Source organism: Kogia breviceps, chromosome 13 (assembly GCF_026419965.1).
Source record: "Kogia breviceps isolate mKogBre1 chromosome 13, mKogBre1 haplotype 1, whole genome shotgun sequence".
NCBI classification, from domain to species: Eukaryota; Metazoa; Chordata; class Mammalia; order Artiodactyla; family Physeteridae; genus Kogia; species Kogia breviceps.
The window spans coordinates 53,629,059-53,656,871 of record NC_081322.1 but is presented as its reverse complement, the minus strand read 5'-3'; the positions used below and the strand labels follow the sequence as shown (position 1 = coordinate 53,656,871).

At 37.0% G+C, this 27,813-nt stretch overlaps 2 protein-coding genes across 3 annotated transcripts in view; one reads left to right on the top strand and one right to left on the bottom strand.

Annotated features, from left to right (window-relative positions):
• The window catches only part of TRDN (triadin), a 502,784-nt gene that overhangs the window by 449,589 nt on the left and 25,382 nt on the right, over positions 1-27,813 (top strand). The window lies entirely within an intron of this gene.
• CLVS2 (clavesin 2) overlaps positions 2,943-27,813 on the bottom strand; it is a 68,977-nt gene continuing 44,106 nt past the window's right edge. The window contains exons 4-6 of one of the 2 annotated variants that reach the window (XM_067010691.1): positions 20,992-21,102; positions 15,000-15,220; positions 2,943-8,051 (exon numbers count right to left, since the gene is read on the bottom strand). In XM_067010691.1, coding sequence (XP_066866792.1) covers positions 7,964-8,051; positions 15,000-15,220; positions 20,992-21,102 — 420 coding nt within the window. In that variant the 3' untranslated portion in view covers positions 2,943-7,963. The remainder of the gene's footprint in view (positions 8,052-14,999; positions 15,221-20,991; positions 21,103-27,813) is intronic. The other variant, XM_059083895.2, reaches the window with a different exon arrangement.

Sequence of the window (27,813 nt, the reverse complement as noted above, 5' to 3'; positions counted from 1 at the left end):
CTATAAGAAATATGTAAAGATATAAATATAAAACTCATTTGATATAAGACTTCTGTTAAGAGGGCTCATGGACTAAGTAGTTGTAATATATAGATTTCTAGATCATGGGAAGCTCTTAGAAACACCAAAAAAATTCCTCATTTATAACTGTTTCAGAGAAAGGGTGATCATAATCTCTTTCCTTCTTCCTGCTCTTTCCCTCTCCTTTCCAGTAAAAGTAAGTACATAGGCATATTCTCATGATCTGTCTTCCATAGTGGAAGAACTATGGTCTTTTAACTTCCTGCAATTTTTAAAAATTGGAATTAACTAGGATAATCAACAAAGAACAATTTACTATGGTTTTGAGCTCAAAATGACTTTTCATCTGAGGTATCTTGTAGTCTCTCTAGATGTAAATATAAGCCATGAATACATAGACACAACATCTGATGATCTTAGGGTGACTTCCAAAGATAAAGCTCAAACAGTTATTTAAAATTTAGGCCCTGGAGTAGAGACCAGATTTGGGAGAAAGGGGAAGAGAATTCTCGGCTCATGATTCCATCATCATCAGAGAGGTAAAAATTCCCACTTTGATGATGAGTTTAAAAAAAATATTTCTTATGAAGAAAAAAGGACTCTCCTTAAATATATACTACCGGCTAATACATAACTTGCTGAAACAACTTAAGATATTCATGCAGTCTTTTTGGATTTGCTACTAAATTCCAGTCACTATTCAAGGCACTGGTAATACAACAGTAAATAAGACAGACACGAATCTCTGCCTGTGTGGAGTTCATATTCCATTAGGGGAAAATGCAAAGTGAACAAAATAAATAAGCTTTAGGTTGTATTAGAAGGTGATAAAAGCTATGGAGAAGAAATAGAGCAGAAAAAAATACGTGAAGAACCACAGGGCCATGTGGGTGGAGGAATGCTTGGCAATTTCCTGGAAGCGTGAGGGTGACTGTTTAGCAAGACAATAAAGAGTAGATGAAAGCTTAAGAGATGATCTAAGAAAAGTCAAGGTCAGGGGTGAGAGGGTATAGTGCCTAGAACTTTAGAAGCAAGAAATTACTTAACAATTACATTCGCATCGTACAAGTAAAGATGCCAGTCCAATCAGAAAATATGCTCTTCTGCTATACTGGTGCTTACAAACTTCGTATCAATCCTCCTCAAACATCGTTATAAGGACTGTGGTTTTTACTCTTGCAGAGAGTTTTGAGAAGAATGAAATCATCTGAGCTCACCCTCACTAACGTGTTATAAATTGATTCTAGGGGGCAAGGGCAGAAGCAAGGAGACTAGTTTTCAGATTATTAAACTATTCTAGGTGGAAAATAAAATCTTGGAGCAAGGTACTGATGATGAAGGTTAGAGAAGTGGTCAGAGTGTGGATATTATACTTTGAAAAGGAGCTAAAAGTATGAGCTAGCAGATTGGATGTGGTTTTGAGATCAAGAGAGGAGGGATAGGATGACTATAAAGTTTTAAGCCCTAGAAACTAGAAGGGTAGGGTTGACTCTTGGTGAGATGGTAAGGTTATAAAGAGGAAACAGGTTCAGGATAGAGAAGTTTGGTTTTGTAAATGTTAAATGTGAGATGTCTGTTAAACATCCAAATAAAATGTTTAGATATATGAATTCAACCGAAAGGATATTACCAGTCTTCCCCACGAATCCCAGATACAAAGAACATTCAATAATTTTCTAGCAAAAAAAGTCTTACTATATATGTTTTTAAAATTTTAGGAAGGATTTATAAATCAGGATGCAAATATTTCAGTCCTATGCAACTGAGTGAGTTGTGTTTCTATGGGTATAACGTAGCATTTTTTTTCTTAAAAGACAACTAAGCATTTATGGTTTCCAACTGATACTTTTATGTTTCCAGTTAGAAAAAAGGGAATATAAAGCATATTTTATTTTTAGAGAAGAGTGATACTTACAGATAAGGGTTTTGGTGGTGCTGCTGTGTGCAGACAGACTACACACCAGAGCCCTGCCCATTATGTCCCCATGGCCTCTGTTCTTGGGCTAAGAATGTTTAACTCTTGATATCAGAAAGTCTTGACATTTTGAAATCATTTTCTGTATTTAGAATTAGTAATAAGTTTAATGCGTTTTTAAGTGACAAGGAGTGCAGACCATATCTCTGGCTTTTTGTGTATTGTCTGGTTGCCCTTGTTTTATTCCTACTCAGGATGCTTCTGCAGTAGCTGCTAGAAACTTGGGCTCCTCCTGACAGAGCTTTAGAAAGAGGTGGCAATAACGAGACTTGATAATCTCAAAAGCTGTGCACAGGAAAATCATCTGTGTTTGAGCTAAAGAAAGTCATGAAATCAATTATACAGGATTCTAGTTAGGTGTCTCTTGCCCCTCCATAGATGGTTTTTCATCCATAGGTAAGATAAATGAGGAAAACTCGCAGAAGATACAAATGTATATTTATTAAGTAAGCATATTTTTCAAGTCAGGCTGAATCTTTTAAAATTTTACTTAATATTTTTTAATTTTACTTAATTATTTTTATAGAATTTAAATCAATGATTTTTATAATTCAAATTTCTGAATTTAGTTCCTTGTCTAATCCAATATCATTACATGAAAATGTGAAAATGTTAGTTATTTTACTTATTGATCATTCCCATTGCTCCATGCAACTTAAAAGTTGACTTACTTCTTCATTCAAGCTCTCCTTTGAAGGCTTGTCTAGAAGTTATAGACTATTGAAAATGTAATTTTGATGAAATGAATTGTGTTTTTCCCTTTAGCCCCAAACATACAAGTATCAGAAAATTTCAGGTGTCCTAACCAAAATAGCTAACTACAATTTCTCTCAAAATAGTCACTGTTGCCCATTTTTAGATGACATTTTAGAAATCTCCATTTCACAGATGCAAAGATCCATATTACAAAATTCAACATATTCTATATGCAAAATAAAGGCTTTTTAAAGCAGAAATGTATGTTTATTCAAAATTATGTTATACCATTTGTAATATTGTATTGGAATAAACAATTCCCTCAAAAGGTCAAAGGTAGTTGAGCCAAATAGTAAACAGTGTGCTCAGTATTCTTATCAAAGACTGTATAATTACCTCTTAGACATCTTATTTAATCTGTTTTGAAAACAAAAACTACTTCGTTTGGGGAGTTTTATTTATCTTTTACACAAATACGAAAACTGGAAAACTGAATTAAGAACAAGACAAAGCTTTGAACCTCTGTTGTATATAACCAATTATAATGCATTGCAATTTTTAAATATGGTTTAGGGTTTGTTCACTTCTTATCTAGGTCCCTCTCATTCACCACAAGAATTAATTTTGACAGAATAAATGCATTGATATCATTAAGGAAAAAAATATTTGTATGAAATTTGAAACTAAGTCAAATACTGACTGACCAAACACCTTCTGAATTGTAACAATGTCCACCATTTACTATAAAAGTGCATTTATTGTATTTAAGACCTATGCTTATTTGTTTTCTAATTTTTTTATTTCAACAGTATCATTTGCACTCCTTTAAAAAATATAGTACAACTTGAGTGTTTCAGTCCAGTGCATTGCTATTTTAAATTTTTCTCCTACAGTAAATTCCCACGCTCAGTGCAGAATAGGTTCCGTAGTATTATGTCCAAGTGCAGGGCTTATCTATGGATATTTACTAAATAAAAACTTCAATTTGAAAAAAGTAATATGTTTTAAGCCATTAAAGTGATATAATAATATTTCAAAGCCAAGCCTCCTTATGTATTTATTATTTTCTCCCTTTCAAATAGTAATAGTACTAACTAGTTCCAATAGCATATTGGAAAACAGCTTTTTTTTCAACTAAAACAAAACAAAACAAAATCCTTTTCACTACTAAAGATAATTACACGCACACTGGATATTTAGCCAGTCCTCTATGTTTGTTCCAATATATTTTAGATAATCTGCTGATTCTTACATGAGCTAAGAGCCTCATAAATTTAAAATGTATCACTATTTCTTAGGCTATATAGCTATATAGCACATATAAAATGGAACATTTGCCTATTAGCTGATTGATGAAAAAAAATGTAAATACCAGATCTGAAAGTTCACACATCATGCCAGAGCTCTGCTCCTTTTATTTTGTGTGTTGAAAGTCATTCTGAAATGTCCTCATAACTGGTGGCAATTTTTCAAGTAATCATTAATAAATACACACCAAATAAGAAGCAAAAGAAATTATTAAGCAACCAAACCAGCTAGACGCTTAGATAAAATAAAAGAAGATTGTACAATCTTTCAGCAGGTTTTCTTGATATAACTTCTTTAAAGGACCATAAGCATGTCCATATGCTTTTGGGTTATTTGTAGATGAAAAGGAAGTCTTTTCCTGAAGACACACTGCCATAGCTCTAAAAGTTTCTTTTTGTGAAGAGTAGTAAACATGTTTCTTGATGTTTAAAACAATTCTGCATTATCTTGATGCATTAGAGGGACCTCTGTTCCCTCAGGAATATTACGGAAACTTCAAATGTTTAATTTAACAATGTGACCTAGTTAATATTAAAGAGAACCGAGCTGCTTGGCTTTCTTGCTTATGAATGTATGAATTTTCAGTACTGTAAACAAGCATTTTATATGAAAACACTTAAAGAATGTCTCTGCCTACACTTATGCAAACTATTAATGAAATAAAAGTAATCATGCATGCACTTCAAAAACTTGCTTGCAACACTCAATTTAATATTTGTATATTGTTTTAGCATAGTGCCATGTTTGTCAGTAACATGTTGAAGTTACTGTATTGAACTTACATAATAAAGACAATACTATACGAGAATACTCAAAGCAAGACCTTAAATATCCTTCTTCAGATTATAGCTATATTTCACCCTTATAATATAATAGATGCATGTATTTACTTTTTGGAAGAGAGAACAAATAGAATCCATATTCTAGTATCACTGCTTTATTCCATTTTTAAAGAGGCACTTCTTCATATTTCTTAGAATATATTTTTATGATAATCTCTTCCTTTTAAAATATCAGTCAAAAATGTGTGCAAATATCACTGACAACATAAGGAAGTTACTTATTTTTAAACCAGCTTTGGAAGCAGCTGCCCCTGAAACACTGGAGAAAAGAAATGATACAAGAAATAGAAGGTAAGGCAGGCTAAGTGAGGGAAGTAAATGAACTATGGGCCTATTCCAAATCAAACATGGTAATTCTTTGATGCCTACAAATTTTAAATAACAAGATAACTGAAAAAGAAAAGCATAGCTCTCAAAATAGAGAGGCAAATCATCAGAGCAAACAGTCTAGTGTTCATGTGTATGTGTGAGTGGGGATGCACTATCTCAATGAAATCGAAAGAATATAAGGGTGCTTACTTACTATGTTATGTAACAGTAGACATAGCTACATAACACAGAAAATCACATAAGGAAAAAGAAAATTCCTAAACAGTGTTAGTTAGGTGGTGCTGAGGGAAAAATTCATAAAGTTGATCAAATGTTCTCTAAGCAGCTTCAAAAACATTACTGGAAATTTTTTTTCCAGACTGAAAAGACAGGCAGACCGAACTAGATACAGCAATTTCAAAACACATCATTGTTGTAGTTTGTTCATTCATTTAAAAATATTTTACACAATCCAGCCAACTCTCAATTGCTCATTTGAAGAAGAGCAGTCAAGCAGCAATGCCAATGCAGTTTCCAAATGTGGGGTAGGGAGAGAGTGTGAATGATACTTATAAGTGGGTAGGTATACACATAAAATATGCCTTCCAAGTTATTTTTGTATATGACACTAGCCTGTGATGGGGCGGGGGGGAAAGCTGGCTATGCTGGTTGACATCTGAAGCTGGTAGAATTCTGAAAACTGGCAATAAATGGTGCATATCAAATGAAACTCATGAAAATGCAAAGTTGACTGGCCTTCTGTACTTACTTTGTTTCCATTTTATTCCAATGCATCATATTGTCTAACACTTGCGTGTATAGTATATAAAGCCCAACACTAAAAAATGTATGTCAAGTTGGCAAAAATGTAAGAATACCATTGGCTAGGGTTCTTAGATTAAGAGTTGCTGTGGCTTTTTATTCGCATTCCAATCTCTGTAATATTTATGGGTGGAGCAGAGGACCGACAGTCATTATTCTTCTGCATTTGATTGGAGGTCAGCATTTTTAAGGTATCTTTCATTCATATTTTTTATGTATATTTATGTATTTTTACAAATACTAGACAGTCCATTGGTGACACTGCAGAATTGTGTACTGATCTTGATTTTAAAATTCTTGGCTGTAGAATTAGAACTGGACTTTGTAAAGCTTTTGACTAAGAAGTATATGAAGGCTGCTACATGCCTTTATTTCTGTTGGTTTCCAAAAGTTCCTTGAGATATTTTTCTTTCAAAAGAATATTTTAATGTTAAATCCTCAGTCTCAAAAGTTACCACTCTGGAAAGGTGGTAAAAATCTTGCTTTTTCACACTAGAATTTGAAATTTAAAGTTAAATTTAAAAAATGTGCTACCATTGCAGAATTTTTATGAAGTGAAAACTTTAACATAAGGATTCCAAATCTAGATTTATACTATAATATAGTATCTCAGATGCCCTCAGAAGATTTCATTATCTCTCCTGGACGCAATATGCTCTTAAAATCTTTTCTGAGAAGAAAATGTGTACTTACTGGATCATTAGGAAAATTAACTTGAATTTGGGGAAAACAATATTACTCTCCATCACCTGATACTACCTACTGCCTTTGTTGATACCTGTTGTTTTTTTGAAGAAAAAATATATTTCACTAAAATGGCAGAGTCAAGATTGCATTACAAATTAAATTGAATTCCCTTAAATAAGTTCACTGAAAGTCTGTTTTACTATACCTCATTTTCATTAACTTTAGTGGAAGTGGTTTTCCAGAGTTAGCATTGCATATAATCTATAGCATCTACAACATCTATAACATCTCTAAGACCATTGAATATGTGTGATTTATTTTGTAAGCCTGTCACATCAAGGATTTATTAGAGCTCGGTAAAAATATATACGTGTGTGCGAATATATATATTTTTTCAACCAGTGCACAAGAATTAGAAATTAGCCCCTTATTGGTACTTGGCAACTTTTATGTTCAAAATTAGCTGTCAAACACTATTCATGTATGAGTTCTCTTTCTCTTGGTCAAAGAGTTTTGGGGGAAAAAGGTTCTTAAAGTACATCAGACAGGGATAAAATGGGGTCTGGAATAAAGGACACATTGTGAAGACAGCAGTTTAAAAAGAATCCACTCTCTTTCAGAATTCCACATCTTAATTTGGGCAACGTATTTTTTCACAAGACTCCAGGAATTAAACAACATAGAAGAGTTCAAGTGTTGAGTTTACCAGCTTATTTGCCATTTCTTGCCTCCCAAATGCAAGACCAGTGATAGTCACCAGGGTACGTTTTCTGTGAACTGAAAATCACTAGACAGTTAATACATTTATCATAATAATTTCCTAGAATCATCTAGTTCCCTGTGTCCATTAAATGTACATTTGAGTACGACAGAGTTTCAGAGAAAAACAACGAAACAATCACTATGATAGCTGAAATATGGCTTCATAGGAAACAGGGCTACATTTAATTAGCTTTGATTGTTTATGTGTCTTTTCTGTTCTTGTTGTAGTTCATATCACTGGCATAGACTCATAAGCCAATCTTCCAATTTAAGTTACTACCAAAATTTACAAACTTGACGTGAAGAGTACATTGTATTTACAAAGAACTTGGCACTTACAGAATAAATTATTGACTTTTAAAAAAAAATCCAGACCAGGGCACCCATGGCTCAGGCAAATGGGAAAGCCTGATGTCTTATATATTATGCTACATTAACATGAATAAATAAATTTCCAGCTGGTAATTCCTTGACAGCGCTGGCCCTGGTGCTGAAAACAAGTACCTTCCATTTCTAATCCATGGGGAGGGTAGAGAAGTTATCAGTCCAGAGAGAGCAAAGGTTGCATGTTTTCTTCCTCGTTTTTATCCATACGTTTTAGCACTGTAGGATCCACAACTGATTGGGATCTAGAAATGATAAAGCCAATGTCAGTGCATTACTGCCAAACAATCATGTTCTCTGTCTCTTCTCCTTTATTACCTCTCTCATGGATGCGGATTAACTTCTACATCAAGAGATTTATGAACTGAGAATGCTGCACATTTAGAGAGATACATTTATGGTGATGTTTTGCATCAAAGGAAACAATCCCTCTCTGGCCTCTGAATAGAATAATGCACAGCAGAAGATTCTAAATACACAATAATAGGCTTAAGTTCTCTTCTTTACAATCAAGCAAGAGACTTTTCTTTGAGACTGAGAATTTCTAGTACAGGACTGATGTATTCTAAGAGATCACCAAATGGGGGAATTATTACAGTGAACTTATTGTCATAAGAAAAGAAGTAGAAATAAAAGGAGCCTTGATTCCTGTCTGAAAGGGCTCTATGAAACGACTTCAACAGGAATGTGCATTTTTAACCATCTATTTTTACATTTAATGAGAACATTAGGAAAAAATCAATATTTCAATATGAGTTTTGTTAAATTTTCCACTAGGACATCTGAATAAAATCAACCTTACTCTTGAAAACTTTAAGAAAAGTAGAAACCCCTTTTGTTTAGTCAGCAGCACTTTATGATTAGGAAAGCAAATAATGTGAAAACCCCTTACACATGCCTTTGATAGCTGGTGGGAATTATATCTCAGTTCCTCACTAGGAAACAACATAAAACTGGGAAGGAGGAAAGTCAATGAAAAGTGCTACTGTGGTGTCAGGAAGCTCCCATCTTAATGGCTATGGCATTAAAGAAGCAGCTGCCCTTTTAAATTCTCTTCCATAATGAATTTTTCCCCTGCTACTGCATTCCAACCATTTGGCTATTGCTGTGGCAATATGCCTCTTAGCAGACCTCATTAATTTTCAAAAAGAAAGACTATAAGCTAACATACAACCACACATGATAATGAAAAAGAACAGCAAAGGAACTAATTATCAAAGCAAAAATAATTACAGAATTAACTGATAAATTGACTCCTTCATTTAAATAAACTTAAATTCATTTCTAAAGAGAGAATGAAAAGGAAGGTGAGAACTTTAAAATAAGGAGATTTATTTCCTAAGTCACTTTCACTATTTTACCTCAATAATAGGTATTAGATGCCTATGTCAGAATCGAGACTGACTGCAGTTGAATGTGGGCAGTGTGTGTGTGTGTGTGTGTGTGTGTGTGTGTGTGTGTGTGTGTGTATGTGTGTGTGCAGGAGAGAGAAAAAGAGAGAGAAGGAGCAATGATAATTTATCTTAGAAAAAAGTACATGAATAAAATACATTTTAACACAATTGACAATTGCACAAGGCACTTAATAATTAGACCTGTAACATTGTTTTTCTTAGACTCAACTGAAATAATTGGTTTCCCAAGATGAATCCATGCTAAAATATACAGGGGTTCATTTAATGTCCTGCACTAGAGTGTTACCTGACAACGAGTACCCACTAGACTATAAATTCTATGAGCAGGGACTTTATCAGTTTTCCTCCTTGCTGTGAACACAATGCATGTCACAGAGTCTATTACACAGTAGGATTTCAATGTCTTAACTTTTATCCAGTAAATAGCTTCCATACTGAAAGAAGATGGGTATCAAGCATTCAAAGCGAAGAGTGATGAAGATAAAGCAATTTATCCTGTGGAGAAAGAAATTCTTAACAAAAACATTTATTTTAAAATTCTCACAAAGTTAAATATATAAATGTTGAGGCATATCCTAATAATATTCATTAAGTACACATCAGAGCTCTTTAGACAGCACAGAGTCTACAATATAAGCATTTGCCATAATGTTCTATTAAAACACACATCATACAGATACACATACACATGCACACGCATCTTTTAAATCCTTATGTTCCTTGACTACTTTTACTACCAAATGTAAAATAGATAGCTAGTGGGAAGCAGCCACATAGCACAGGGAGATCAGCTAGGTGCTTTGTGACCACCTAGAGGGCTGGGATAGGGAGGGTGGGAGGGAGATGCAAGAGGGAGGAGATATGGGGATATATGTATATGTATAGCTGATTCACTTTGTTATACAGCAGAAACTAACACACCATTGTAAAGCAATTATACTCCAATAAGGATGTTAAAATTTTTTTTAATAAAAATATTATTAGAGGATATGGCAATTTTAATAAAATAGTTTAAATTACAGTGCACTATCCAACCTGGGTTTAAGTTCCTAGTTTGCTTTTTTTTTTTAAACATCTTTATTGGAGTATAATTGCTTTACAATGGTGTGTTAGTTTCTGCTTTATAACACAGAGAATCAGCTATACATATACATATATCCCCATATCTCCTCCCTCTTGCATCTCCCTCTCAGCCTCCCTATCCCACCCCTCTAGGTGGTCACAAAGCACCGAGCTGATCTCCCTGTGCTATGCGGCTGCTTCCCACTTGCTATCTATTTTACGTTTGGTAGTGTATATATGTCCTAGTTTGCTTTTATCATTCACTACAAATGTCAGAATTGTTGGATGATGAATGCTGCTGGCTCAATATGCAGAACAATTCCTTAATAAAGCAAGCCAGGCAGAAACAATTTCTGATTAAGATTTTTTTGATATTTAATTGCCCCAAGTGTACTGTTGTTTTAGTCTAGATTTTCTTTCTTGCTCTCTTATACAAAGTAACAAGGTTATTTGTGCAGGATCATAATTGTTAATAAATTGATCTGTTTCAACTGCAATAGAGGAAGTTACCTAACATTAACTCATAGTACATCTTAGCAGTCTCCAGCCTCTATTGTCTTTCAATGAATAACTTTTTTTCCCCATGAAAACCGATAGTTTAACTTTAATTATCCAGGTATCATTTATTCATTTATTATGCATCTACAATATTGTGCTATACCTTAGTGTTTAAGAGACTAGATTTTAGACAGAAATGGATTCCAATTCCACCTTCTGCTATTTACTAGTTCTGTGACCAAGGGAAGGCTATTTAAACTTCCTAAGATTTTGTTCCCTTATCTGTAAAATGGGAAAATAATACCTACATCATACAGACGTATTGAGGATCAAGTACAATAATGCATGCATAACCCCCAGCATTATTTCCGGCAGATAGCATATGGTAGTGGTTAAGGAAATGACTTAGAGGATACTATTACCTGTGTTCCAACATTAGCATTGTAGCTTTGTAGCTGTGTGAAATGTAGAAGTTACTTACCTTCTTTGTATCTGGGTCTCCTCATCAATACGATGGGTATAGTATTACCTTATTAGTTGTTTAGAAAAGCAAAGGAGTTGATGTATACAAAGCATTAGATAGGGTTTGGCGTGTAGTAACAATAGGTGTTGAATATTATTTAATAAAATGGAAGTGCATATTACCATAACAACATTAGTGTTGATGCTCACGGCATCTGTTGTGTGCCAGGCACTATTCTGGGTCCTAGAGGCATAAGGTAAAAGACATTCGCCGAGTTTAAGGAACCCATTCTCTAGTGAAGTTTGTATTCTTTCACATGATTATACTATCTCTCTACAAATTTACACAGAGGAAGATAATCTTCTAGCTATACAAGTAGCTAAATTCACCCAAAGGAACAGTTATCTACAACTCTTTGGTGAAGGAATGATTTTCCCCCTTTCAATCTAAGAATGATATAAAACTGGAAAAGGAAATGGAGGAAGGGTGGAACCTAGAAACAATTTTCTCCTATCCTTGATGGGGAACTGCCATCCCCTGCCAGAGAGAAGATAAAAATAAAGTGAAACAACTTTCTTGATCTCATTCTTCAGGAGTTTTCGAATAGAACCATATAAGCTTCATATGATACAAAACGTACACCAAACAAAGGATGTCTGAAATTCCAATCAGCCCATGTCATAAGCAAGAAACTCAGGGTTGGGGAGGTCATCGTGCTATAAGCCAAGTCTTCAGGGGACAAAATGGCCTAATTAATTGGAGAAGAAAATCAGGATCCAAAAAGACTTCAAAAGGTGGATCGCCTGAACCAAATCTAACAAGATGATGTCAATTAAAATAATGAGCTTGGAGGAAAAAGCTAAACACAGAAATAAAGAATTATGAGGATAAGGTTCTATAAGTAAAGAGACCAGTTTTAAGGGGTTCAGTATGAGTCAGCAATGTGCCTTGGCTGCCTGAACGGCAGCAACAGTGACAACAGCAGCAAAGAAGCCAATGAGGTCTACACTGCAAAACCAGAATTCTGGAACCTCTATGCAAGTAATGATAATGTCACAGGTCACCTCTACAATTCTAAACACTGCACCTAAAAGGGGCCGCTGACAGACAGCAGAGGACTCCTTCATTCATTTACCTGGTGCCTAGTGAGTATGGTTTGCGTGCCAGGCTCCACTCCAGGCACTGAGGATTCAGAAGAGAACAGGATAGACAAAGCCACTAAAGTCTCCCTGAAGCTTACAATGCAGGACAGGGGGATAAATAACGATCTAAAATCAATCATTTCACTGACTAATAATGAACTATGAAGAAAATAAAGAAGGTGATTGATAGGAAGTGGCTAGAATGAGTAGGAAGTAGAGCTGATTAAGACCTGGTGACTGAGAAAGACCAAAAGACCCTCTTGAGGAGATGACCTTTGATTGGGGTCAGCCATTGGAAGATAAAGGAAAAGAATATTCCAGCCAGAGGTGACAAGAATAAAGACACTTGGATAGGAACAAGCTGGGGAGGCTGAAGGAGAATAAAGAAGGATGTTGCTTCTGAAATGTAGGGGAAGAGAGAGAAGGTAACTAAACTTAGAGGAGAGAGGTAGGCAGGATCAGATCATGCAGCATATTGTAAGTCTCGATATGGAGTTGATTGTATTCATTGTATAATCAGCAGTCACTTAAAAATTCAAAGCAGAGAAGTGAAATGATCTGATTTACATTTTTAAAATATTATTTTGATTGCCACATGGATAATACAATAAATGGAAGGTAGGGGAGTAGGGTAAAGGTGGAGGCAAAGAGAGCAGGTAGGAAGTTTTGGAGGAAGTGTAGGTGATGGTGATGCAGCTAAGGCTGTAGAGGATATGGAGAGAGGTGTGTTCAGAGGAGGGGACCACATTAGTTAAAAGGTCACAGAAAGAGGGGCTAAAGGAAATGAGCATTGCTAGCTGGCAAAGGAAAAGACTAAGGGACACCTATGAGAGCTGTCTCCAAAGCCTCCTGTAGCTCAGTTCTAGGGGGACGGCACTCTGTGTCATGCTGTCACAGAAGAGTAGACAAGATTTATATCAACAACATGAAAGACACTGTACCTCATGGATTGGAACCTTGCTCCATTACATATAGACTATTTGACTTTGGGGATACGAATATCTCTTTAACAAGGTTGCTGTGAGAATTAAGTAAGTGAATGTTATGAGAAGTTTATTAAAAATGGTAGATTGTAACAATTATCACTGTTAGAATTTTAATTTTTATCAGCAGGAACCTATTCTTAGGCAATGGCTTTTAACCATTTTTGTCTCAGACGACTCTGAGAAATTGATGAAATATGCCTTCTCTCCAGAAAAAAATGCACTATATATATGTTTATATATCAATATATACACACATACATACATTCAAACATATACACACACAGTTTTGAATACAACTTTTATCACTTTACAGACCACTTTGAGAGTCCATCAATGAACCCCTTTGGTGAGAAGAGCATATAACTCAAATTAGGAAACCTTGTTTTAAGAGGAGGGAGTTGAAAAGCCCAAACTTGATTTAAAGATAAGCTTGTCAATTAGTGGAGAAATTAAAGCTGAAGAGGTTCCTGGTCTTTCCGTTCTTTCCAAGGAGCTGTGGAGCAGCTTGGGGAGAGAAAGGCATCACACCCCGCCCCCCAAGGACAGCAACAGCTACAGCAGCAAATAAGAGGCCAGTCTCAAAGATGCCACTGCATGAGTCAGTGGTGACCAAATGACCCTAAGGCTTTCCTCAGAGAAGGATGCAAGATAGTGTTTGTGATGACATGGGAGATGCCCTTGTGTCCTCCCTGAATTAGGTGAAGAGAGACTTGTAGGAGCTGTGGTTCCTATATTTCCAGGATAGGAAATGAACCAAGAAATAATATTTGTGATCCAAATGAACTCTGGGCTGGTGTGGCCTGGGGTAGCATAAGAATTAGATGTCTTCTGGTGTGCTACAGAACGCAAACTCAGAGGCAGTTATACATTTGTGTGTGTCTGGCAACCCCCCTGCCCTCGATCACCAGTAGATTATGGCGGGACATATGTTTTACCCATATTGGACACAATACACCTAGGAAAGTTTTTATTACAGAGCATGTGTTGAATAAATACCCATTGACTGAAAGAAAACAGACCTAATAACACTATGAGAGTCAAAGCAGGAAATCAGATTCTGACTCAACAATGAATTCTGTAAAGATTAAAGCTATAGGGAAACACAGTGTTTCGCCCCAGAAATGGCTAGACAGAAACTTTTAAACAGAAACTTGGCAGAGAGGCTGAAAAAAGAACGTAAGCTTTGAACGTTACTGTTTGAAGTGTGTGTGTGTGTGTGTGTGCGTGCGTGCGCTATATGGATCCCTTCCTTCAAATGAAATCTTACACAGAAGTCCAAAAAATTGTTTAGATAGTCAGTCTCACCGCAGTGGAGATGGGCACTGTCCCCACCCGCTACCTGCTTGCCCTGAGGCACTCAAGCAGAACCTTAAAGAACAGTTTGGAAAGCCACTGGATTGGCTGACTTCTAAGGGGCCAGCTAGATTGTGAATTTGGAGCAGCATTGAGTTGAGGTTACCTTGAATGAATTTATCTTTGACTTGAAACTCCTTAGACATCCAATCATAGGAGCACGGAAAGCTTTAAAATGTCACCAAATATCTACTTCAGAAAAAATGTAAAATCTGGAGTTGTATCAGGTGTCCCCACCGTGGCCCAGCCCACTTCCCAGCGACCTCCAGCGTACCTCTTCATGGACTTGGGGGAGAGTTCCTTCTCTACCTCCTTCACAGGCATGCTGTAGGAGTCCACGCTGTATTCACTGTCATCATCATACTCGTGGTCTAGCAGTGTTCTTGCCCAGGTTCCCATATCATAAGGGGGGAGCATTCCTCCAAACTCAGAGGGCAAAATCTCAGGATGAATTAGTTGGTGTAGACTGTTCAGGTTGTTACCATGCAAAAATATCTACAGATGCAAGAAGAGGGTGGGAGAAAACACACAGAGGAGAATAAACATCACCCAGATTTGGGGAACTGGGCAGGGGGCGGGGGGGATGGAGGATTGAGGATAGAAAGCCAAAGCAAGAGTTTTCCATGTCTGTTAAAATATTTAAGCCCCTCATCTACTCTGTGAAACAGGAAGGCTGGTTCTGTAATCCTAATAATTCATATAAAAATCCTGAGGCTCAGGGATTTTAGGTAGCTTCTAGAAGGTCAGATGGTTATTGGTTTAAAGAACTGGAACAAGAAATTTAGTTTCCTGCTTCATAGCTGGGAACATAAGCAGAATCTAATGTGCACGTTGATCTGCACATTATCCTGGTGTTAGCTGTACAAAGCTGATGATGTGCATAATGAATGCTGTTAAAAGACTCTTCTCATAAGGACTCAACAGCTGCTGAGCCCATTCAAGGTATTAAACCCCAAAGCTGTCACCAGTATGGCTTTCTCTTTATCTTCAGTAAAAATAAGAATACTGTAACCACTAAATTACTGCTTTATAATACAAGTATGTGATGTAAATAAAAGTAGATTAGCATCATCACAATGAAAGGTTGACTGAAGTTTCACATCCCAAAGGACCAATGTTCTATAATGTTGCCAGCATCTTCTCTGCTAGAGATTTCCATGGTTATCATTCAAATCAGAATTGGAATAATGAGTTGAAACTGTAAAGCTGTGTACATCTGTTAATTATTCTTATCATTGTCTACATAGAGCTTTTTGTTAAACTGGAGAATTATTTAAGCTACATACTCAAGATTTGTTTCTCCATAAATTGCTACCTCTTTCCTCTTCTTTCATTTAAATCTCAAGACTTCAGATCAGTCTTCTCTGATAAAGTGCTATTGTCACCTCATATAAACTTATATATTTATTTAAAGATAATTTATAAGTGGCTTAGAAATCTCATACTTCAGGTTCAAGATGAACAGGCTACGACGTTCATCTTGCTTTCCATACTTTTAGAATCCACGGAAGTAAATATACTGGAAAACAAAGACTAGTCTATATCAAATAAAATGAGAGGAATGGGGGTCACCAGCCAACAAGTAATTTCAACAAATTGTGGAAGAGTATAAAAGCACATGAGAGTGGGTCACTGGCCAAAATGATCATAGCAAGTGGCTGGTGGAATACATAATGTGGGGCTTACAGAGGTGGAAGATACAGTCTGCCCCAAGTTAAATCAGGTTAATTGAAAATTTTACACCTTCCCCTTCCTACTTACAGAGCACAACAGGAACACACACACACACTCTCTCTCTCTCTCTCTCTCTCTCTCTCTCTCTCTCTCTCCTATAATTTTCCTGGGAAAATTAAGTTCTAGCACCTGAAATCCCTACTTTATTAGGTATACAACCTTTATTTCATCAGCTGTACTACTTCATGTCAGAAACCTTCTCTTTCAAGTCATGCAGGAGTTACGGTAATAAATCCTTAGAAAAGTCAATGTAATTCACATTACTTCTCTTTTCACTAACACTCTGTTCCCTCCTCCCTCAACATCACTTTCAGCTTTGGCCTTGTTTCCTCTATCACTGAAAAAATAGGGCAACCAGATGAGACCCACCCACTAGCATCTGTGTCCATATGCTTTGCCTTTGCTCCCAGCACAATGGAAGAATAAACTCTACAAAGGCCATCCCCTCCACCTGTGCACTAGAATTCATTCTCTCTTCCACTCAGTTATATTTCCCAAACAATTCTCTCTTGTCTCTCTCACATCATCAAATTTCCTCCTCTTCTGTATCTTTCCCATCAAAGAACAAACATGCCAACTCTACTCTTCCCTTTCCCCCCCATACAGATGCATAGAACATCTCTTGACCTTACCTCCGGTTATTATCTTATTTTTCTCCTTCCTTTCATTGCAAAACTCATCAAAAGAGTCATCTATATTCATTGTCCAAGTACTTTTGTCCCATTTTTCCTGAATCGAATCCAAATAGGCTTTGCCTCCCACCATTGCATGAAAATAGCTCTTGTCAAGATCCTTCTCACTGCTAAATTCAGTGTCCAATAATTCTCTGTCCTTATTTTTCTTAAACTCTCAGCAGCACTGGATATAGTAGATGGCTCTCCTCATTGAAACACTTTCTCCCAGGATCTCTTGGTTTCCTCCTATTTGATAGATGCTTTTTTCAGACTCTTTTGCTGGTTATTCCTCACCTCCCCAGTATCTTAACATCAGAGATCTCCAGGCTTCACTTCTTGGATTATTCTCTTCTCTAACTATACTCACTCCTTGGTGACATCATTCAGTCTAGTGGCTTTAAGTATTGTCCATACACTGAAAATTTATATTTTGAATCCAGACCTCTCTTTTGAACTCCGTATTGGTATTTCTATTCTCTATGTCACACCTCCACTTAAATGGTAAATGGGCACCTGGAACTTAACATATCCAAGATTGAACTTATAATTCTCTCCCCCAAATCAACTCCTCCCTATTTTCAATGTCAGTTAATCGTAGAAATATGCTTCTAGTTTCTCATCTTTTACTTCTCTCATAATCTAAGTTGTCAGTAAATTCTTTTGGTACTACCTCCAAAACCTATCCTGAATTCAAACATCTGAACAACTCCACCCTTACAACCCTAACTCAACTCCCATCATCCTTCACACTGTGTTACTGCACTAGCCTCCTAACTGTTCTCCCGACTTCCACTCTTGCCACCAACACTCTATTCTCAACACAGCAGCCAGAATGACCATATTAAAACATCAGTCAGGTCACATTAGTCTGCTCACAATCTCCCATTGGCTTCTTCTTTCTCTTAGAGTAAGTCCTATAAGATCCTCTATGAACTCTTTCTGTGAACACATCTTCTACTCCTCACACCCTGCTGGAATATGCCATGCACACATTTGTCTCATCATTTATTGAAGTTTTACTATATTCTCCCCCATATATATTTTTTCTTCCTCCATTTCATGCAAGAAGTCTGGTTCTTTGGGTCTCCTTTGCTTCAGATTACCTTACAATTATACTTAGGCTGAACTTTTAAATTTAAAAACATTTTAAATTTTATTTTCCTAAACCGTGCCATTGAAGAGATTATGGTAGCTGACCATAATTATAGTAGAAAGGGGGTAGAATATTTTTTAAGAATTAGCAAGGAATAGAATAGCAAGCCCACGATTGAGGAAGAAGTGGAAATTTGTGGCAACTAGCAGGAAAACCTGTTTCCTGTCAGTTCTTGGGGTGGGGCAGGACCACATCCGTGGACCAGCTGAAGAGTGCACTAGGGTAGCGGATTGAAACCTAGCCGTTGTGTTCTGGCTTCAGTAAAGATGCTTGGGGACAGGAGGAGACCTTAATTCAAGGAACTAATACTAGCTTGAACGGTGAGCATGTCAAAAGTGGCCACGATGGATGGGAAGTTAGGCTCTACATGAAAGATTCCAGACACTGGTGAAATTTTGAGAAGAAGGGACCCCTGTGACACCTAAGGTTGACATTCCCATCAGCCCAGTGTGTTGGAAACTCAACGTCTGATTTAATTTAAGAAAATGAAGAGCTAAATGTCTACTGTGATAGATGATTCACGACTCTTTCCTAGGTTTCCTTTTATCAGTTTTTCAGAAAATAGATTTACAGCATCTGTATTATAAGTTGTTTGAGTAATACTGTAATGCTGAATCACTTGGGATTCCAGTAAGGAAATATAATAATGTTGCATCGTGCATTGATTATATACTTAAAAATTAAAGGTGTTTCAATCTATAATTATTTTCTCATACAAAAATTTCCAAGTCATATAGTTTTAATTAAAATGGTAAAATTCAAATACCTCAAGTCCATCTGGAATAGTGTTAGCAATGCATTCTTGTAGGCATTGTTAAAATCATCGAATTCCATCAATTAACCCCCAGACCTAGAGCTTTCCTTGTTTTGTAGACTTGATACTCTTCGGTCTTTTCAACAGAGCAAAACCATGTCAAAATCATGTCACAACAAGTCACTCCTGCACTCAAAGTCTTTCAAGTGCTCCTCACTTCACTCTGACTGAAAGCCCAGATCTTTACAACGGTGTACAAGACCCTCTATGACCGGGCACTCTATGTTCCTGCCCATGCAGTCCCCTGCTATCCTCCCCAGTAGCTCATTCGTCTCCAGCTCTTCTGGCCTCCTTGCTGTTCGTCAAATATTCCAGGCCTGTTTCTACCTAAGGACCATTGCCTTTGCTAGTCCCTCAACCTGGAACAGTCTTCCAAATACATCCACATTTTCAGCTTTACTACCTCCTAGCTGTGATTTAGAGCAAATGGTTTCACCTTCCATGCCTCATTTTCTCATCTATAAAAGGAGGAAAATAACAATGCTTACCCTAAAGCTTTGTTGGAAGGACTAAATGAATTAACATACCAAGACTACTTAGAACAGCACGCGGCATAGCGTGAACACTACAAAAGCATTCACTAGTACAACTTGTACTAAAAGCCCCAGCAGGTATTTTGGGTCACCTGATCATCCCTTCATAAAACAATGCTGAAAGTGTTTTTTCTGAGGCACATCAATACATTTTTCCAAATTATAAAATGTAAATTAATATGAATCTTGATGGTAGAAATAATTCCTAAAATAAATTATAACTGTTTACAGAATTCTTCCTCCTAAATTACTAAAATATATTCAACAAATTCATAAACAGAAAACTCTCTGTTCTCAAATGTTTGACACCAACACATACTAACAATGATTTCACTTTCACACTCACAGTAAGGCTTTTATGGCACTGAGATACCTGAAGTGCCTTCTCATTCCTGAGAAACATGGAAAATTATCTTCCATATGGATTTAGAAGTAACTGTATTTTACTGTGGAACTAATCATTTGAAAATTGGTCACAGCACAGTGGCAAAAATATCTCTAAATGCAGAGCTATTTGGATTCCAATGTTAACTCTACAACTTTACAGCTGTGTAAATGAATAAGCAAGTTATTTATCCATCCTAAGACTTACTTTCCTCAGCTTTTAAATAGGAGATGATGCTTACTAAGCTTACTTTTCAAAGATGTTTGGAGGATAAAATGAAATAATGTACATTAAAATGCATTTTAAAATATTATCAATAGTGATAAATGTGTTTGGTATTTACAATGTGCCATGCACTGCATTAAATAATTTATATAAATATTCTTATTCTCAGAAAAATGACTATTTTGGAACATACTTTGAATATCCTCATTGTTGGATAAAACTGAATCTTGGAATTCAAGTAACTTTTAATTTAAAGAGATATTAAAATTTCTACACATTAGTATTCTTTCTGAAATGTGTGATTGATCAAGACAATCACTACAAAATTAGAGATCACAAAATTCACTATATTCAATGTAATACATATTGTGAAATAACTAACACCTATTTATAACTTTGGCCTGTATATTACTTGAAATTAAGTGTACCAATAACAACATATTAACATGGTATATATTTTTTTACTTTTAAACCAAGGCTTTAATGTATAATGAATGTGCTAAAATGTCCTCCCCATTTGTGGAAAAGCAAGAGAGCTAGTTTTTAAGTATTTCTTTCACAGTTACACTGTTCAGAATTAATCACAAGTTTTTACATTTTGTAAAATATCTTTTATGTTATCTTTTACAGTTATATTCAATACAGAAACACATTTTACCACAGCACATGTTATACATACAGTATGCATCATAATTTATTGAATGGGGGAGCAGAAAGGAAATTAAAAAACAAAGAAGCAAACAAATACCCTTTTCCGAGTCTTCTCCTTCAGGAAAGGCCGGATCACGGTATACAGGGCATGGATATACCATGGTTGGTTGACAAAATGAATTCCTCCAAATCGTGCTGGGAAACTATCCTAGAGTAACATGGTGGGGAAAAAAAATCAAAACATGCTTTAAAACACTGAGAAGGTTTAGGGAAGGCCATACGGTATACAAATTTTTTATTCCGCATGCTTAAATGATTATCTGTATAGCTAAGGAGAAGAAAGAAGGAAGAACCTTACTGCAATTAAACATTGTAACTTTCATACAGAAACTGAAGCAATATGTAATAAAGCACATCTTCCTCAAGGATAGGTTGTTGAGAGGAATTTCAGCATTTTTAGGAGTGCCACGTTTTAAGCCTGCAAACTGCTAACAGTCATTATAGACCAAGAAACATAAGTAAAAGACTTTAGAAATTTGTCAAATTATGAATCTATGTTAGATAAGTGTACATTAAAATGTATTTAAATTAAAATGTTTTATTAAATTTCAATGTAGTTGTCTATAATGTGAGGATAGTCAGATATCAAAACTCACTTTATTCTCTTTATTTTATTACCAACTTTACTATAAACGCTCTCCTTTCCTTATTCCAACTACCAAAAAAAGGAAACATGCTTAAGCAAAATAAAAACCTGGAATTGTAGTGTAAGAAATTTGCACATGCATTTTGCCAAGTTAAATGAAAGTCAAACATTCTGAGTTCACCCAACAGCAGGAAAACAAGGCTATCACAAAGTTGCCTCTCCTTCAGCAAGAACGCAACCATGTAAGGTTTGCATCTGAAGTGATGTAGAGGTGTTTTTCTCCTTTCTGTGACTAAACAGATGCATCTCAAGTCCACCCCCAAATCTGAAGAGAATCCTTAAGCCAAATAAGTTACCACATTTGACAGTGTTACAGATTCTATGTAAATGGACCTAGATTTTGCTACTGGTTCAACATTCCACACTGAACTGACTACAAAAGTCTCCTTTAAAAAACTGTACCACTAGAAGTGTCTCTCGAGTGGCATCATAATAATTGGCCTACATCTAGATTCTACTGAGAACATAAACAGGAACAAAAGAGAAGAAACTGAAATAATTGTAGATCTATTTTCTTAATTTAAATTTTCTCTTGAACAAGATTCAAAAGATTTAAAAACACGCATGATGTAACATCATTAAATTATTTTGTTTTTAGGGGACACTTCTGAGCATTAGAAATTAATTAGTGATTTTATATATTGATTTTTAGAGTCAAAAAACATTTTTTCTGCAACAAAATTTCTATCTTTGAGAATAACACACTATGAAAAAACCACAGTACTTCAAATAATAAATACATTCTTAAGCTGTGTCTTATTTTATGTCAGTGTCTTACTTCTTTTATAAATTTGTAGCTTTCACTCATCAAGAGTATTACAAAACAGAAATGAATCAGATAGAAATGCAGACATAGTGTCTTTTAATTTTTGTTTTTATTTTTTTTCAGCTAAATATGCTTTTATTTTCATATGAAAAAATACATCTGACTTCCACATAGCAAATTACTTAAAAAAAATTTTTATTGGGGCTTCCCTGGTGGCGCAGTGGTTGAGAGTCCGCCTGCCGATGCAGGGGACACGGGTAAGTGCCCCGGTCCGGGAAGATCCCACATGCCGCGGAGCGCCTGGGCCCGTGAGCCATGGCCGCTGAGCCTGCGCGTCCGGAGCCTGTGCTCCACAACGCGAGAGGCCACAACAGTGAGAGCCCCGCGTACCGCAAAAAAAATTAAAAAATAAATAAATAAATTTATTGGAGTATAGTTGCTTTACAATGTTGTGTTAGTTTCTACTGTACACAAGCATAGAGAACAAACATATGGATACCAAGGGGGAAATGGGGAGGGGATGAATTGGGACATTGAGATTGACATATATACACTATTGATACTATGTATAAAATAGATAACTAATGAGAACCTACTGTATAGCACAGAGAACTCTACTCAATGCTCTGTGGTGACCTACATGGGAAGGAAATCCAAAAGAGAGGGGATATATGTATACATATATAATTCATACTGCCTTTTAAAATTATCACATTTTTATACATGAAAAGAAGATAAATAATGTATATACAATAAAGAGAATACTAATATGTGCCCTCCACTCAGCTTAAGAAATAGAATATAGTTGGTAACCTTGAAGATCACTGTATTTATATATTCTTTCATTTCCCCCACATTTTAAAATTTCACATTGTATTTCAAATATAAGCATTTCTCTTGCTTATATCAATATTTTATATTATAAATGTTATAAATATATTATTTTTATTTTGCATATTTTATTTTTATATTTTATATATATATATATATCCCTTAAAACATACTGTTAAGTTTTTTAATTACTTAAGCTTTATAAAAATGTCATAGTGAGTGTGGTCGCATAACAGTGTTTGTGCAGTTCATTGTATTTGAAATTTAAACACGTTGTACATAGCTATAGTTCATTGTCACTGTTGTATAGCATACATACATACAATGGTATGTATTGTTTTCCAAATTTTCGGTTTGTTTTGCTGTCACCAACACAGCTGCTCTGCAGACTTCATTCTCAGAAGTGTCTCTTGTGCATGTTCAGGTGTATGTGCAAGGTATTTATCTAAAAGTGTGAACGTTGAGTCATAGAGTGTATACAGTTCAACTTCACAAAATTGTTCGGAGCAAACTGCATCAATTTATACTCCTATTTCCCCCAGTAATGCAGGAAAGTTCTAGCTGCTCTACATACTACACTTGGTATTATCCATCTTTCTAACTTCTGCCTATCTAGTGGGTGTAAAATAGATTCTCACGACACTTTGTTAGTTGCTTGGTCTTTGTTTATTTTAATTCCATCATTAATAACATTGTTTGATAACATAAGCATTTTACACAGAGGTATTTTGCTTCTGGGTCCTTGAGGGCCTGAATTTGTTATCTCTGCTGATCTTGTTCATGATATCTTGTTTCTGGTGGATAATATTTGGCTAATTTTAATCCTTGGGAATCCTGCAAGAGCTAGTTTGAGGATGCTTTTCTCCCGACAAGATCTATATTAGCTCCCACCAGGTTCTATCCCTGGATATGGGAGAGGCAGAGAGGTTCCTTAAACGTTTCCTGGCCAGCAGGGATTTTCCCAGCACAACCTTTCCCTAAGGACGCAGCACCTGGAGGAATGCAGGTTTTCACATCCAGTCCCCAACTTGCCCTCAGTGTGTGCAGGCCTCACGTCTACTCCTGCCCACCGCGCACCCCCAGCAACCATTACTCTCCCAAACTCTACGTTCCTACAGTCAACGCTGGCCTCCAGAACCACTCAAGCTTCCCTTATTCTATTTATTTCCAGTAGACTCCATGTGCTTTGTCTCTGTTGGGACTTGTTTTATGTTCACCAGAGTTCAGTAGAGCATCTAGACATATTTTCATTGTGATTTATTCAACACCTTGGTGCTTCATGGCAGGGAGATCTTTAAGAATTTTTAACCTACAGCACTACCTAAAGCAGAAGTACTTAGTACACTTTTAAAATATACTCCTGAGTGAGCATTTGATCTCTAGAACAAAACTGAATGAACACCAGCTATCAGGTTTTTAAGCCAGAAGTCTTAGCTCAGTGATTTTTAAACTTTGAGAACCTCTTGAAGGTCATGCTTCTTCTACTGTGAACAAAGAATATACACGTGTAAGCACATAGCTTCCACATGATGCCATGGATTCCCTGGACACATCTTTAAATACAGAATGACTTGGTCAGTATCAAATCACAGTTAAGACAGTGTGAAAGAGAAAAGAAAGCACTGACTTTGCAATCAAGTAGACCTAGGTTAAAATTCTGACTTAACACTACCTCTGTGTTAAAAAGGTATCAAAGTATCAAAGTCCAAAACAAGGACATAATACTTGATTCCTTCCTTTCCTCACTGTGATATCACTCATTTGCTTTCTTTTTTTCTTCTCCTTGTGGTATTACCATTATACACATGGTACACCTTTTGTAGTTGCCCTGCAGTCCTTGGATATTCTGTTCTGTTTTTTTTTTCCCTTTGTTCTCTTTGCATTTCAGCTTTTGAGGTTTCTATTGATATATCCTCAAGCTCAGAGATTCTTTCCTTAGCTGTGTCCAGTCTACTAAAAAGCCTATCAAAAGCATTCTTCATTTCTGTCACAGTTTTTGATCGCTAGCATTTCTTTCTGGTTCTTTTTTAGGATTTCCTCCTCTCTGCTTACATTGTCCATCTGTTTTAGCATGCTGTCTAGTTATTCATTAAAGCCCTTAGCATAGTAATCATAGTTTAAAATTCCCAGTCTAATAATTCCAATATCCCTGCCATGTCTCATTCAGATGCTTACCCTGTCTCTTCAAATTTTGCTTTCTACTTTTTTTCAGTTATGACTTATAATTTTTTCTTGATAGCCAGGCATGATGTAGCAGGTAAAAGGAACTATTGTAAAAGGCCTTCAGTAATAAAATGGTAAGACTTGAGGGAAGGTAAAGCATTCTATAGTCCAATGGATTAGCTCTTGGGCTTTTAATGATCATGTGCCTCTGGACTGTTAACTCACAAGTGTTTCTTCATTCTTTTTGTCCCCGCTTGGGTGCAGCAGGATGGCTAAAGTACCTGGAGTTGGGTATTTGCCTTTTCCCATGTGGAAGACTAAAGTTGGGAGTTTCCCTCGTCCGCGGGTCAGTTAAGCTCTAATGATACCCCAGCAGGTTAGGTTCTGGTTACCTGGTTTCTCCTGAGAGCAAGCCTTGCCGAGTAGATCAGAGTGCTCTGGCATATGTAAAAATGGTTCCTTTTCCCCTCCTCCTGTTGCAAACACAAGGGCATTTTTCTCAAATATTTACTGTGAGAACTTGGTCAAGATCCTGGAGGTGGGCTTCCCTGGTGGCGCAGTGGTTGCGAGTCCGCCTGCCGATGCAGGGGACGTGGGTTCGTGCCCCGGTCCGGGAGGATCCCACATGCCGCGGAGCGGCTGGGCCCGTGAGCCATGGCCGCTGAGCCTGCGCGTCCGGAGCCTGTGCTCCGCAACACAGGAGAGGCCACAACAGTGAGAGGCCCGCGTACCGCAAAACAAAAAAAAAAAAAAAAAAAAAAAAAGATCCTGGAGGTAAATCTCACACAAATGTGGAGGGCCCCCCTATACCTGCTCCTCTCCCTGGAGCTTTTAACTCTCAGCGTTTTATACAATGAGGCTCCAGCAATTCGTCATTAACAATTCAGGTTGTCCTTCCCCAGATTGGTTCCCACGTAGGTTTCCGATCATGACTTTCTGCCCCAATAAGCCAAGACTCCCTGTATTCACCTGTTTCTCTAACCTTGTGGGTAGGGGATTGCCCTGTGTCCTCACACCACTTTTATAGATCTAAGAATAGTTGTTGATTTTTCAGTCTGTTCAGTTTTTTCCTTGTTAGGACAGAGTGGTGACTTCCAAGCTGTTTATATTAGGAACTGGAAACCAGAAGTCTGCTCCGCTTTCTTTTTTTTTTTCCGGTACGCGGGCCTCTCACTGTTGTGGCCTCTCCCGTTGCGGAGCACAGGCTCCGGACGCGCAGGTTCAGCGGCCATGGCTCACGGGCCCAGCCGCTCCACGGCATGTGGGATCTTCCCGGACCGGGGCACGAACCCGCGTCCCCTGCATCGGCAGGCGGACTCTCAACCACTGCGCCGCCAGGGAAGCCCTGATCCCCTTTATTTCTGATCACACCTCAAGTTTTGCAGTATTTATGCCTCCACCTCTGTGTAGCTTTATATTTTCATATTCACCTTCCATATGATGCCAGTGTGATCACAGTAAAATCCGAAACTCACTACCTCCATTCCACTCCTTAGTACCATGTCACTTCCCCCCATCCCCTCATGTCTGTTCATGTTCACATGCTGTTTTATCACTTGTTGATTCTGTTCCTTCCCATACGCATCCCTCCCTTTTGGTATCATCTCCTCTTACTAATCCCTTAAGAATTAGCTCGGGCAACATCATTTCCAGGAAGCTCTTTTGATCCTTTTCCTGACTTCTCATTCCAGTACCCTCACATCAAAGCCCATCTCTACCATCACAGCACCTAAGTCCATCACTGCACTCACCATGAGATACGAAAATTGTCTCTTTGTCTGCCTCCACTACTAAATTGTAAGCTCTTTGAGTGCAGAGGTTGTGTGTTCCATATGGTCTGTTGGTGCTGGGCCTGGCATCCATTTCCACCTACTTCATGCCCCACCTAACAGAGCAGGGGATGAAAGGCTAAACCAGGAATCTATGTTAGCTAGGGTTCTGACTAGGTGAGATCTGTCAATGAGATGCACTTGAATAAGATTTAAAGGACTAAAGGGAGGCAGCAGTCACCTTCCTGTGCAACGACAGCTGCTAAGCAAGCTCTAGAAGGGCAATTGTTTACAGTAGTATCTGCACACCACCTTCCACTTTCTAGTTACCACCTTTGGAAGGTAAAAGTCTGCTGGGACATCAGCAGTAAGAGGGTGAAGAATGGAAACTTGACCCGCCAAAGCTCTAGTGGAATTCAGCATCTCTCCAAGCCTCTGCTGACCACAAACTAAAATAAATATCCTTCTTTGGGAGAAGATGGATTTGGAAGTACTTCCAGCGTGTAATACGTGGGTTTCCTTAAGAGTTGACTGCCATGGCAAACAACTGCAAAACGAGCTCAATCAAAGCAAAGCCTTGATCTTCTCCTCATTGGCATATAAACACTATGAACACAATAGACTTTGGCACCATGGGCACCATGTAGAGGGGTAAACATATTTATATCTATCAAATATACATAA